The sequence below is a fragment of the Triturus cristatus genome, chromosome 5_1, assembly GCF_964204655.1.
Source record: "Triturus cristatus chromosome 5_1, aTriCri1.1, whole genome shotgun sequence".
Lineage (NCBI taxonomy): Eukaryota > Metazoa > Chordata > Amphibia > Caudata > Salamandridae > Triturus > Triturus cristatus.
The window spans coordinates 16,018,358-16,033,006 of record NC_140587.1 but is presented as its reverse complement, the minus strand read 5'-3'; the positions used below and the strand labels follow the sequence as shown (position 1 = coordinate 16,033,006).

General features: G+C 45.4%; 1 protein-coding gene across 1 annotated transcript in view; it reads left to right on the top strand.

The window, feature by feature from the left end:
- LOC146829968 (GTPase IMAP family member 7-like) overlaps positions 1–14,649 on the top strand; it is a 55,098-nt gene that overhangs the window by 1,218 nt on the left and 39,231 nt on the right. Inside the window, exon 2 of the mRNA XM_085604224.1 lies at positions 12,013–12,052. Within this exon, the coding sequence (XP_085460350.1) occupies positions 12,040–12,052 (13 nt within the window). The 5' untranslated portion in view covers positions 12,013–12,039. The remainder of the gene's footprint in view (positions 1–12,012; positions 12,053–14,649) is intronic.

Sequence of the window (14,649 nt, the reverse complement as noted above, 5' to 3'; positions counted from 1 at the left end):
ATGTGGCATTTGTCACTCTAGCAGAAGAAAGGACGGACATTTCAAAGGAAAACCTGTATAAGCCTAGTTATGCAAAGATTTTTCATGTAAATTAACCTTTTCTCTATTTGATAAATGAAAACTTTTTTTTACTTGAAGTATTTATTTAGCCTGTTTGAATTTGAATGTTGTTATTAGTTTTATAAATATTGCTAAAAGCAATTTGGGTCAGTTTCGCATTCCAACATACGTCACTAATGCGGTTTGATTCTGAACTGAAATTAAAAAGTGACAGTGCACTATGCTGCGATACAATATAAACTGGTTTTATCATTTTTGGCATCTAACTTAGAGGCGTCAATGCTTATTGTTATATTTTAATGCTTCTACCAGGAATCCACAGTGTTTATGTTGCTTTGCCTTTGTAATTTTAGGGTTTTGGGTGGTTAGTGGTAAACGGCAGGCAGGGTAATTTTAGGGTTTAGGGGTGGTAAGGGTATTTGTAAGGTTTAAGGGTAGTTAGTGGTAGAGGGTGGCAGGGGTAATTTGGGGGTTTGGCGTGACTAATGGCACAGAGTATAAAGGGTAATTTTAGGGTTTAAGGTGGTAAGGGGTGTTAAGGATAATTTTAGGGTTATGGAGTGGGTAGTGGTGAAGTGTGGGAAGGGTAATTTTAAGGTTTATGGTAGGTAGTGGCAAATGGTGTTTAGAGTAATGTTAGAGTTTATTTATATCACCACATACAGGCATGCCACTGGTGGTGAATCTCGGATGGTGTGTGTGTTCCTACGTGGGTTCACTGCTGTCTCCAGTGGAGCCACACAGTTAACAACAGATGGCATGGTTTGTACTGGACTACGGTTGGGGGTGCATAATAGCATAAAAGCTCAGGGGACAATTGAAGGAGCCGATTCGCAACTTGGCCTTGAGTCAGTCACTTCTACGTTCAGCCCACTACGCAAAGTTAATTAATGGACAAGGCTAAGAACAGGCATTAGGTGGCTTTGAAGATGGTGCATTATCCTAAGATGGGGAGGGGGGGCAAAGGTCAGTGCCAAGGCAAACGGTAATTGAGCAAAGCAGGCTGTACAATTATACAATTGTGGAACTTAATGCCTTTACCAGATGCAATTCAATGCGCTTAACTTGCTCAAGAAGAGACTGGACCACTTTTTCAAACTTTGCATCTAATATGCAAGGCAACTCATCAAAAACGGACTGTTGAAAAGCTTGATCTGGTAAAAATTCCATGGAGGTCTTTACACATTTAGCCAATGTTTTTGTGAAAGTTGCAGCTTTCCTCTCATACTTAGCTGTTGGTTAATTTTGAGTTGAGGGTATTAACAGCAGAAATATCCATCAGGAGCGAAGAAAGATTTCCATTATAGTGACGAGCTGAGGGTGTCCCATTTATAATACTTGCATGATTTATGCCATCAATAGAAAGGTGGCATGCAGGAAGCTCGGTTTCTTTTAATAGGACTCCCACTGCACACTCTAAAAAACAGTCAGTGGTGGAGCTTATGGTGCCGTGGCCCAACCTAGCCCCTTACGGCCTTGGACGGGCACATACGGACCTGCTCCACAGAAGTGCACTATAAAGCTCTGTTGTTCAAGGCCCCAGCTCCTCAGTGAGCGGTGCAGTATGGCCCCTGTAGTCCTCATTGACCCCTAAAACACTCGCAACATCCCACACAGCAGGAAACAGAAGCGCACTTTAAAGCTCTGCTGTGCAAGGCCCCAGCTCCTCAGTGAGCGGTGCAGTATGGCCCCTGTAGTCCTCATTGACCCCAAAAACACTCGCAACATCCCACACAGCAGGAAACAGAAGTGCACTTTAAAGCTCTGCTGTGCAAGGCCCCAGCTCCTCAGTGAGCGGTGCAGTATGGCCCCTGTAGTCCTCATTGACCCATAAAACACCCGCAGCATCCCACACAGCAGGAAGCAGAAGCGTACTTTAAAGCGCTGTGCTGCAAGGCCACACGTCCTCCAGGAAGCAGTGCAGTATGGCCCCTGTAGTTCTCTTCAGCACTTAAAACATTGTCACTGTGTCCAGAGCAAAAGGAAAAAGAAGTGCTCTTTAAAACACCACAGTGCTAGGCCCGGTCTAACCATGAAGCAGTGCAGTATGGTCCCTATAGTCACCTGTGGCATCCACAACACTGTCACAGCATTGTGGGAATTCTGGGAATGCTTTCCGGGTCCGCCAGGCAATCGGAACGATTGCCTGGCAGACGGAATTCCTGTCCGCCAGCAAACCGCCTGCCATCATAATATGGCAGGCGGAGAATGGCTGCAATTTGGCAGTGAATCCGCCACCGGCAGGCTGCCGTTGTCGGATTCACCCCTATCTTAATGAGCCCCATAGTGTTTTCACATTTCCACAGCAAAGTCTTTAAGCGTAGGATTAGCACAGTGCTATCCATGCAGGACCGTTAAAAATGGCCAAAGACGTTTACCACTCCAGGCACAGTATTACAGCTCTGGATTGGTGAAATACCATCCAAGCCCACCTGAAATGAATAAAAGCAACCCCTGGCACGCGTTTCGTTCACATTAGAGCTCTTCAGAGAGGTATAGCTTTGTCCAGACCCAAGGGAGCACCCAGTATACGTCAAAAGAAAACACTTTCAAGCATGGAGTGACGCATGAAAGGGTTCAGGGTGGATATGGGTTTCAGTGGCATTTTTAGCATTTAGGATGGGTGTGGTATTTTTGATGGAAAGGGATTTTGTAAGGTCTATGGTGTGTATGAGTTTTTGAGTCATAAGGGAATTTTTAAGGTTTTAGGTTCATGTGGGTTTTTGTGGGGCAAGGGAAATCCTATGGTTTAGGGTGAGTATGAGTTTTTGGGTGATAAGGAATTTAACGGTGTAGGGTGGTTATGGGTTTTGCGTTATAAGGTTTGCCTTAGGGTTTAGAGTAGGTAAGTGTTTTCGGGTAGCAAGGGAATGTTGAGAGTTTAGGGTGGGTATGGGTTTTTGGGTGGCAAGGGAACTTTCAGGGTTTAGGGTGAGTATAGGTTTTTAGGCGATAAGGGCGTCTTAGGGTTTAGGTTGGTTATGGGTTATTTGGTTGGCAAGGGAATATTTAGGGTTTAAGGTGGGTGTGGGTATTTGGGTGGAAAAGGGATATTTTAGGATTTAGGGTGGGCATGGGTTTTGGGTGGCAAGGGAACATTTAGGGGTTAGAGCTGAAATGTTTTTTTCGGTGGTAATGAATCATTTAAGTGTGGGTTTTTGGGGGCAAGGGAAATGTTATGGTTTCGGGTGGGTATGGATTTTTGGTTGGTCCGGAATCTTTTTTGGGTTTAGGCTGGGTATGGGTTTTTGGGTGGAAATGAATCGTTTAGGTGTAGAGTTTGTATGGGTCTTTAGGTGGCAAGGGATTTTTGAGGGTGTGTATGGGTTTTTGGAAGGCAAGTGGATTTTAAGGGTTTAGGGTGGGATGCGATTCATGACCGAGCCAGTACGATGCACGCGTCGGACAGCCTGTGCAAGACAGAGTGTCCGACTTGCAAATCGCCCGGGTGGTTGCCTTTGGGGGTCCGTGTCAGATCCCCTGTCACCCGCAGCCCTACGACTCGGACACAGGGGGAGACCCATGGGTCTCCCCAACACAGGCATGTATGGTGCGGATGGCATTGATGCGTACCCACTGTAGGGGCCGCACTTGTCCGCGACGTACCCATTCATTTAATGGGAGCCCATGTATGCGTCATACGACCGGCTCCAATTGACTTCTATGGGAGTCCGAATTAACCGAGTCCGGCAGCATACGGCTGCATCCTACTCGCTCGGTCGGACTGCAGGACTCCGCCTCGGTTGGAAAACACTCCGGATCTGTCTCGGTTGGAGTGCTTTCCGACCCGGATCGGAATCGGCCCCTAAGTGGAGACCTGGGCATGTCTATAATCACAAACTATCTCTGTGGGGACCTGGGCATGTCTATAATCACGCTCATTCTCTTTGGTAACCGTGGTAATACTATAGTCACACCATCTCTGTGGGGACTTGAGCATTACTGTAACTATGCGCAAGCTCTGTTTTGGTTTGAGCATCATCAGCTTCGCATTCTCTGTATGGGGCTTTGTGAATACCGAAAAGTAGTAAAGTTAGACTTTTGGTCTAAGCTTACATTTGTGAAACTGAAAAGTAAAAAAAAGTTAGATTTTTTGTCTAAGTTTACCTTTGCAAACCGGGCCCTATTTTAATGAGGACTTAAGCACAATCATATTCATGCACTATCTCTGTGGGGACGTAAACATCGCTATAATAACACACTATCTTTGTGGCGGCTTGAAAAAACTAAAATAAAACACTATCTTTGTGGGGATTTGAACATTACTATAAAACTATACCATCTCTGTGGGGAATCGAGCATTCCTGTAACTAAACACAAGCTCTGTTTTGACTTGAAGCACCAGGGGGTGCCATGAGGCACAGGGTCAAGACTGATTTGCATATAGCTGGGTTTGAACTGGAGTGGTGAAGTGAGCTAAAGAATGAAGATGGATTCAACCCAGATCTGTGACTGAGGGTGAGTGATTGAACAGCACTCCATCCATCATCTCCTTGTGTTTGCTTTGTTCGCCCTAAGTTGGCAGGGTATGCCCAGATGTGGGTCCCTTGCTCACTTTGCCACTGGATTCAAGGTAGCCTGGCTGATGAAAGGTGTTACCCTGAAACAGGTCCCAGGATGCTTGTTTCTTGTCCAGGGAAGACATGTCTTGGCAGTTCGGGCTGGACTGTTCCCATGAGGCACAGGGTCAAGACTGATTTGCATATATCTGGGTCTGAACTGGGGAGGCGAAGTGCGCTAAAGAACAATGATGGATTTAACCCAGATCTGTGACTGGAGGTGAGTGACTGAAAAGTTTCAGCACTCTGTCCATCATCTGCTTGTGTTTGCTTCGACTTGAACATAATCAGTTTCACATTCTCTGTATGGGGCTTTGTGAATATCGAAGATTAGTAAAGTTAAACTTTTTGTCTAAGTTTACCTCTGTGAATTGGGCCCTATTGAGGACTTAAACACAATCACCTTCATGCACTATCTCTGTGGGGACTAAACATCGCTATAATAACACACTATGGGGCATATTAGCAAGGGCTGGCGATATAATTATCGCTGCTTTAGCGTCCGTTTTTGGGTGAAAAGCGGCGATAATTATATTGCAATATCATCAAGGACACGCTAGCGTGTGTTTCCTTGATGTAGAGCACGTTTTTTCACAGCCTCGCTTCACATCGCTAATGAGATGCAAGGAAGGCGTGGCTGTGAAAACAACGCATGTTAATATCGTGAAGGCAGCTTAGCAAAATTAACAAGGAGATGCAGCGATAAAAAAAAATCACGCTACCTCAGCCTTAACTCAGGAATTTAACGTCTGTTAAATTCCTGACTAAGGCATACTTTTTATGGGAGATGGATTATGCTGATAGGACCACAGGGTCCCCAGGAGCTGTGCAGTAGCCGAGCATATGAAAAACAGCAATATAAAATGCTTCTGCCAGAACCAGCTCATTCACAAACCTGAGGCCCAATTATAGATAGGGCGCACTTTTCCTGTTTGCGCCATAGGGCATCTTTAAGCATTTGTGCCGGGTGCAAACAGAAAAGAATTTTGAATGCAATAGGTCTCGCATTTGCAAGCGATAAAGCTATTGGCATTGTAAATGATAATGCCTTTTATTTATCTGTTTTAAAAACAGCACATAAATAAAAGGCATTGTCATTTACAATGCCAATAGCTCAAACTCTCGTAATTGCGAGACCTATTGCATTGCAAATGCTTGTTATATTGTGTGTTTGAAAATGCCACTTTTAGAAAGTATCCATTTTCTTGCTTAACCATTCTGTGTGCCTCTGCCATTTGCGTATTCCCCGTCGGTGTTTGGGGTGACAGGCACCTCCCCCAGGTGCCCTGACAATTATAGAGTCTTCTGGGGGTACTGCCCAAGGTGGGAGGGTGCAGAGCCCCGGGGGTAAAGGATTATTTAGCCTCAGGGTACAGACCCTGGGCTGGTGGGCCAGTGTTAGGATGCCATCCACGACCTGGCAGAAGGGAGGGTGGACAAAGTGTGCCAGGTACCAAGGGCAACCACCCCCCACTCTCTGATGCCACAAGGGTTAGAGAGGCCTGAGAGGCATGTGGCATGGCCTCCTCTCTGACAGCTGGGAGTGGCCCCTATGGCTGGCTGTCCTGGAAGACAGAAAGGCCCCTGGGGGACAGGAGTCACACCCTGGGGTTGGACTGGGCCACACCACTGTGTTGGCTGTGGTGGTACTGTCTGCCTGCTGGGACACATCTGTGAGCCAGCTAAGGTTAAGTGCTGTACAGATGAGGTCCACAGATGAGGAGAAGGGTTCCCCAAGAGTTATCTTAGTGGGCCCTGATAGTATGGACAGGGAGATCCAACTGGGTTCAGAAAGGCATAGAACCAGAACGTGCACCCGCTGTTATGGGCCAGGTCTATGTTCTACCGCCCCAAGCAGGGAAGGCCATCAAGGGATTTGTTAGTGTAACCTGGATTTAGGCTGTGAGGGGTTTATGTTAGACTTGGCTTTTTTTCAGCTGGTTTAGTCCCCAACAGTTTGCTTTTTTGCCTCCTATTTGTGACCCAATTTACGTTGGTTTTAGGTCTCTGGGCATTTTACCACCGCTATCCAAATGCTTTCCATGTAAATTGTGTTTATGGATTGACGTTTCCATGATTGACTTATTTGATTTACTACTAAGTCCATAGTACAGCACACTGTGTGTGCCCAGGGCATATAACTCAAATGCTGCTAGTAGGCCTGCAGCACTGATTGTGCCACCCACACAAGCATCTTTTAAGGGGCTCTCAGACGTGTTACTGCAGTGATTACGCACAGTTTTACTGTCATGTTGACCAGGCAAGTGCACCCACATGTCAGGCCCTAATCTTCCCTTTTCTCCCATACAAGACATCCCTAAGGTAGGTTGAAGGTTCCCCTGTGGGCAGAGTGCAGTGTGAGGGAAAGGTAGGACATGTACTGATGTTTGTGATATTTCCTAATAGTTAAATACTGTGCATTTCGTTTTTCACTACTGCAAGGCTATCTGTCTCATAGTTTAGCAAGGAAGTTGCCTTGTAACACATTACAGGTTTACCTTTCCATTGGGACAAGATAGGAAAATGGAGTTTAGGCTACATTTTTTAGTAAAGATGATTTTTATATTAAGTGTTTGAACATGTTTTTGTTAAACCATCCTGTCTGCGTCTGCCATTTGTGTATTCCCTGTCTGGCTTTGGGATGACAAGAACAGGGGAAGTGCATTCACACAAGACAGACACAAGGCGGGAGGTTGAGGTATGTCCTGCCCTTCCTGGGTGGCTTATAACCTGGCTGCATTTAGAGTAGTGGGAGGAATTGTCACTTCACCTGAATGAACTGTGGAAGCTTCTCACAAAGCTGTCTCCACCTCCTGTGGTGAACCTGGCCTGAGCCAGGCTGAACTAGTGGATGTGTGCCAGAGTACCTTTGCTTGTGCCAACATCAAAGGAAAATGTTGTATATATTTTGGGGATCTGACACCAGCATGTTTTCTGAGTAAGGGGTTGGTTGGCCTGCAGTTGCAGCTTCTATCTGTAGTGGAGGAAAAGGGCTGACTCTTTTTGCACTGCTTTGGTATACTGCTTGGGAAGAATCTGCCTGCACCGTGGTTTGGGGGCACCGCTCGTTACATGACGCACTGCCCCGTCCCACACTGCAGACTTGCACAGACTCATATACCCATCCACACACTCAGGGACCCGTGCACATACTCAGACAACAAATCAATAACCCATATAGACACTCATGTAGCTATTCAGCATTTCATGCAGTTGCTTACACACCAACTGAGAGACTAATAAAAACTTTCACACAGTTTATTCAGTAACCCATGCATTCAGTAAGACATGTTCAATGACTCAGTTATACAGTCAGTCACGCGCCTACGGAATAATGCCTTTAGGCACTTGTAAATGCATCATTCTTCAATACACCTTGGCATATATATATAAACCATATTAAACTTTCCAGAAACACACATTCACTGGATGATGTCACGAGTGATGTCATCAGTGATGTCATTTGAGATGTGCATCAGTGACGTCACTGACCATGTCATGAGTGATGTAATATGTGACATCATCAGCAGTGCATTGCGGGCGCGCGAGTTATTTTTAGTTTAACTAACTATAACAGATGAATTTCTATGGTTTTATATGAGTCAAATGTTCAACTAACTACAACGTCCCTGAAACCTATGGTTTTTTAGTGAATTTCTAAGGATTTTTAAATGCTAATTTCTAACTATAACGTCTGTAAAACCTATGGTTTTTTCAGTGAATTTCAGTGGTTTTTAAATGTCAATTTCATATTTTAATATTTATAAAACCTATATGTTTTCAATTTTTTTAAAAATATTTTAGAACTCTATTATACTTCTTTTCTTTTTAATTTAAAAATTATGTAGTGTTTTATATATTCCCCCAAAAATATATATATCTTTTTTTTTGTTGAGAAAACTGCACTCCCATACCCGTAGCGTACCAAGTTCCATCACCACGTGAAACCCATCCACCATATTGCTAAACTCGTAAATGATGCGCATTTCGTATCCGATGGGTTTGTGGCACCGCGTCCCGCATAACATCATATACGCATGAAGACGCCCCAGCTGCTACTTTGGTTTCCGACAGGTACGCCGTACCAAATCACGCGTTACGTCATGTACGTATGGGGTTGCACCTGCTGCACGTTGCGTATGCGAGGAGTGGACGCCGCCAGGCCCTGTGTTACGTCACAGACGTATATTGTCGTGCCGGGGACGCCATTCCCTTTTTTTTTGTCTCAAAATATATCTAAATAACTTCAAACAGTATATGAGAGCCCAGAGCTCATAACTTTACAGCAATCAGCTCGGTAGACGTGAGTACTTCGCTTCCCGCTTCTGGTATAGTATAAACACACGATAGCGGTCAGTAGTTTGCTTCCCACTCCCTTCATATACTTGTTAATAATTAAGGACAAATTAAGGCATTGCTTGGTCATGCCAAGCCCCCTCCTGAAACCATAGAAGTGACCCGGCTTGTTACAGGCCAATTTCGCTTACTGATGCCACAGCTAAGGTATTCGTCAACCCTTTAATTTTGGGGCTTAAAGATGCCAGTAAAGTGGTCTCCCCAAGCGTTTCCCAGGATCAGTGAATCCATCTGCTTAGCTTCTTCAGTAAATAATGGGCGATTTATAATGTCCCCAAAATCTTTTGTGTCTGTTAAGGCTCCTGCTCTCTCTAGATCTTCCCATGCTAGAATTCTCAGTTCTGGTTTTCTACCCTCAATTATTGTTTGATATTTGTGCCTTGCTGCTTTAACTAGATCTCTGTTACGGGGAATAACATGAAGCACCCTTTTTAAATCTTTATGGGCCCTAGAACAATCGGAATTAAACCACCGGGCCCCATGCTTGGGACTCCTTGTCAGCCTCATGGCGACCTCAGCGCATAGTGACCCAAACTCCCGAACAACATCCTCTGGAGGAGAGTTTGACTTCAAACACCCCATAATTAAGTGGGAGTAGTCTTTTATAATATCTCCCTCAAATTTGAGCAGATCGATCTTACCCCAATTCCGCCTGACTCCCTTGCTCCGGTGGTAATGGATCAGGCGATCATTGCCCTCCCCACCTGGGTCTTTTAGTTGAGGGAGACCATAAGAGGGTTATGATCACTCGGGCAGTGACGAGCCTAAAGACATTTCTAGATATTAGCATAGAATCTATGGAACTAGCCCTGCCACAGCCAACAGAAGTGGGACACTGCAGTGAAAGGCCCTTGGCCCAACAATTTATAAGGCTTAAATCGTTCCCTATTAAAACAGAATTTAGGGCTTCTCCCTGGGATGAGTGAATAAAATGGGTCTGGGGCTGTCCCTCCGTGTCTTCCAGCCTACACACACGTTGAGAGCTGTGCTTACAAATTGTACAGTTAAAATCCCCATCCCTGATAATGCATAGCAGCTGCCACATCCCAGTGATTTGCATGATCTCATGATGTGAGTCTCGATGGCATTACAATTATTTGGTTCAAAGATATTGTGGTACCAATTCACCAGGAGTACTTTGGCCTTACTTAAATTATGGATCATAATTAGTTGATGCCTGGGTGATGAGCTTATAACAATGACTTTTAGAGATCTATATTTTTCAGATATAAAAACCGTAATCCCAACCTTAACCCTTCTTGTGGCAGAAGGTAATGCAGAAACACCGAAGGAGCGATAGCCTTCCAAGGATATATCATCTTTAGACCAGGTTTCCTGGAGGCAAATGAGGTCAAAGCCTCCGATATACCCTAGCTACTCCTCATTCCCTATCTTAGAACGTAATCCTGCAATATTCCACAAGATGATTTTAAAGCAGGGGGTAGATTTCCCTGGTTTTCTGTACCCCTAACTCTATTAGTGGGGGGAATGGGTATGGGAAGTACTAAAGATGCACGCACTGTGTCTACAGTTTCTACCACATCAGTAACACTGCCTAGATTGTTACCTGCCTGTGCCACGCCCCCTTCCTCGGCTACCTCTTTATGATAAGCTAGCAGTCAATCAATATCAGCAAGGCCTGATAAAGTGTCAAAGCAATTGGGGTAAATTACTGTCATATGAGGCCCAATTAGGCATTAAACGGTGATATTTAACTTAATTATATAGCAGTCTCCTCATCAATATTCAGACCTTTAGCTTGACAGGTTTCAAAATCAGATTTATACCTGATTTCCACTGTAGACAATGCAAGTTCCCTGTCACCACTTTCAGGGAGATGAAAGGCCCAGAGGAAGGAGAGATATGAGTACATATACCGACATGATGATGTCATCTATACGGCACAGAAGATCCTGCCTGCATGCATTATATAATACTATGCATTAGTATGATAGCAGTCAGCATAGACCTTGAAGAAAGAGTTTAGAGAATGGATTGCGTTGGGCCAGTTAATCATTCTGAATAGGACGTTAGTCGGCAAAAGCAATGTGAAGTGCGTATCTTCTTTTATGGCAATAGTATTCGCAGACGAAAATCTTGCATTAGGGGTTCTGTAATCAAGTATCCTGTTTGTATGGATTTCCCATAATTTCATCCTATTCATAGAGAAGATTTCCAAAGAGCATCACTCTATTCCTGGGTCCTGTTTCTATAATTATTTGGTTCCTTAATGGTTCATTAATGTTTTATTGGGAGTTTGAGCTTCTAGCCGACAGCCATCTATTGTCTTCCTATGCTTTGATGATCTTATATTTAGTATCTCTTACTGCCTCTCGTCTCCTTCAACTAAGGGCCAAATTACAAGGCAGGCTGTGAGAGGACCGCCAAACCCATGGTGGCGCGGCAATGGCAGTCCAGCCACCGCCGCATCGGAGGTCCGACCGCCCTATTATGACTTGGGAAGACGGAACGTAATTGGACCTCCGGCTCCTCCAGGCAACTGCCGTTCCCTGGTGGTGTCGCTGCGCTCAGAGGCTATGTGATATGCCAGTGGTGCCTCTGTGGCGCCGCCATGCCTATTACAAGTTTCAGGACCGCCAGCAGTTTCATGGAGGTCTTTCCATCATGAAAAGGCTGATGGTGCTGAGACAAGGGGGGCTGTGCCCCTTCAGCCTGCGGATGCATGCAGTGGGGAGGCAAAACATGTGCCCCCCCCCCCGAGCATGCACCCACATTCCTGCACGGCATGGATTTTTGAGTTCATGCCATGCAGAAACCCCATGTGGCGGTCCCATTGCGGTGCCTGTGAAAGACGCACAGCAGCGGAACCGCCCGCCCACCAGACTACAAAATACTTGTAATCTGGCGGTGTAGGGGTGCTGTGGTGGCAAGCATCCCGCCCTCCACCACCAAAAGTCGTAGTCAGGCCCTGCTTCTTTTCTCTTGTCACATCTGTTTCTTTGTAGGCAGGTTGTACTCTGTTCTTTTTTCTTAGCTTGTTGGGAGGCACTGATTTTCTGTTTCTTTAATTTCATAGGAAGAAGCTAGAGTTTGAATCATCAGGATGGCAGCAAGAAGTGAGTATCTAGGTATGGGAGTTAGAGAAGAAACTGTTGTTAAACAGATGACTTGAATGAACAATCTATTGTTGTTTTTTGTCCACTGGATGTGAGAGGGTACATGTTAGGGTTAATCACATAAGTGTTGTATCTTTATGCCATCCTGGGATATCGGGTGCCGTAGTGCACATTATCCTTGTTTGTGTCCGGCGCACCTTTGACAAACAATTCAAATGCATCCCGTTATGGTGCATGGGCTGCTCCCAGGGCAGCCGCGAACAGCGCATTTATGTGAAAACACAGAGCGGCTGCTCCATGTTTTCACAGTGCAGGCGGCACCCGCCTTCACTTTCAAAGGGGATTTGAGATCCCCGTGCAGGTGGGTGCAGTCAGTAACTGCACCTGCCTGCAAGGGAATGTCTGCGGCGGTCCATGGGTCCCCCTTTAGCCCCTGCCGAGGGCTGCTGTCAGGAGGCGCACTGAGAGTGCGCCACCTTTTAATAGGGCTTCTTTGATTCTGCTCCCACGTCTGTAATATGGCGAGGGCACAGAGTCAAAGGAATTCCCTCATTTGCATAGGGAACGCCCCTATGCAAATGAGGGAACACCCCCTGTTGATAGCGCTGGTGCTTTAAGTGCACCAGCGCTATTGGTATTATAAAAGGGGAAGCACAAGCGTCTGCGCCCCATTCTATAATACCAACCACCCATTGTGTCCCCGGGGCACCATCTGTAATACGGCCCCTGATGGTCTTTCCCAATACTTGCCTTAAATTGAGTCCTTCACAAAATTACTATTACTATATGTGATGTAAAGGAATGGAGACTACTGCAGTTTGATTTGCCAATCGCTGAACACATTTGCACCAACTTTGGCAAAGGCATGCTACGTTTTGACCAGTTAACTTTTTTGTAGGTGTGGTGAAAAACGAAGTGTATCCTTTTCAGCTCACATAAAAAAAATTGCAGGCAAAACCTCTGAATCATTTGACCCTATATGTGGCATAAAAGTCGCAGAAAGTTTGCTTTAGTTGATTTGGTGTTAATCCATTCAGCAGTTTTTTAGATATCTTTTTTAAAAAAGTACTATGTGGGTGACAATGGTTAAAACTTTTGTATTTCTTTGTCATTAAAAATTATGAATAATGATTTGCACCGCCTGTCGATCATAGTTTGTATTTTCTTATAAATGTGATTGGCTAGAAAAGGGCTCTGTATTTGTTTTCCCGTCATCTAAAAAAACACAAATTGATTCTGATTTGTGAATATGTCATGGTGGAAGAACATTTCCTACAGCCATGTGGTGTTAGTCTTCAAGTTGTACTACAGCAGTGGAGAGATGACGGTACCCGTGAGGCACCCAAAGGCAAGCAAACCTCAAGCGACACTAGGACCAAATACAGAAACCAGTGCAGGATTTACAAATCAAAGTGATCCCTCAAACATAATTTTAGATGGCACATTCAGGGTTTTGACGAAAAGAGACAGGTGGTAGGTACATAGAGACATTGATAACACATGACCAATCATGGTATGCAACACGTGCAATTCAATCCATGTCGCTGAAAATACAGAAAGCACAGGAAACAAAGACTGACATGGCAGGGGATGGGCAGTGGTGACCTTTGGCCATGCTCAGAGGGCTCTGAGAGAAGGCGCAGGTCTGGGTTTATTCATGCACTGGGCCATCAAAGCATAAAAACCCATAAAATCCACTGCTCAAAGTTTCCACCTTGGCCATTTGCTTTAAGTTCTGGCCAGACTCAGTGTTATCCGCTCTCCCACATAATTAGCAGTGCACAACCTTCGGCCAAACCCAATGGATTTGGAGTAATTGCCCACTTCACGCGGCATTTGCTGCCGCACACTTCTGTCATCCCCCATCCTGGCTGTTAGCCCGGGCCTGTGAACCTAGGAGTTTATTTTCAAAATCTGTGACAAAGCCTGTGTTTATGTCTACCCCACTGAGACTGCTTTCTTCATTCCAGGTTTAATCAAATACATCTGCATATTTATGTGACCCTCACACCGTTTTCCATTTGCGTACCTTCTGAGAGTTGAAGGAGCGGAGCCCATTAAAGTCTGATGTTTTATTTAGCAGCATGGAAGTGTAAAAGGGAGGCAAATTTTGTTAGTCAATTCAGATACAGTGTAACTCAGAGCTACACAGTAATTTGAGGCGACAACCAAATACAGCACGGGTACTCATGCTACGGCCCGCGGGCCGCCAGCGGCCCGGCAAGCCTTCCGTGGTGGCCCGCGGACCTTGCAGACATCCTACCTGTGCTTGTCAGCAGACACCTCCGGTGTCAGCAGCGCGGAGCTATGGGGGCCGGGCGATTCTTTTAAAGAGCATTCACTTGTTAATGAGGCGTTGTTGTATTTCACCTCTTCTTAGCGCCCCTGCATCTCCCCTCTGATTGAGTGGAGATGCAGGGGCGCCAAGAAGAGGTGAAATGCAACAAAGACTCATTAACAAGTGAATGGTCTTTTAAAGACCTGTGAAGTACTCAGGTGCGGCGGCTGTGTGTGTGCCCGGGAAGCAGTCTCAGCCCAGGGTGACACACGTGGGGTAAGGTGGCAGAGGGTGATGAGGACAGAAGAGTGTGAGAGCA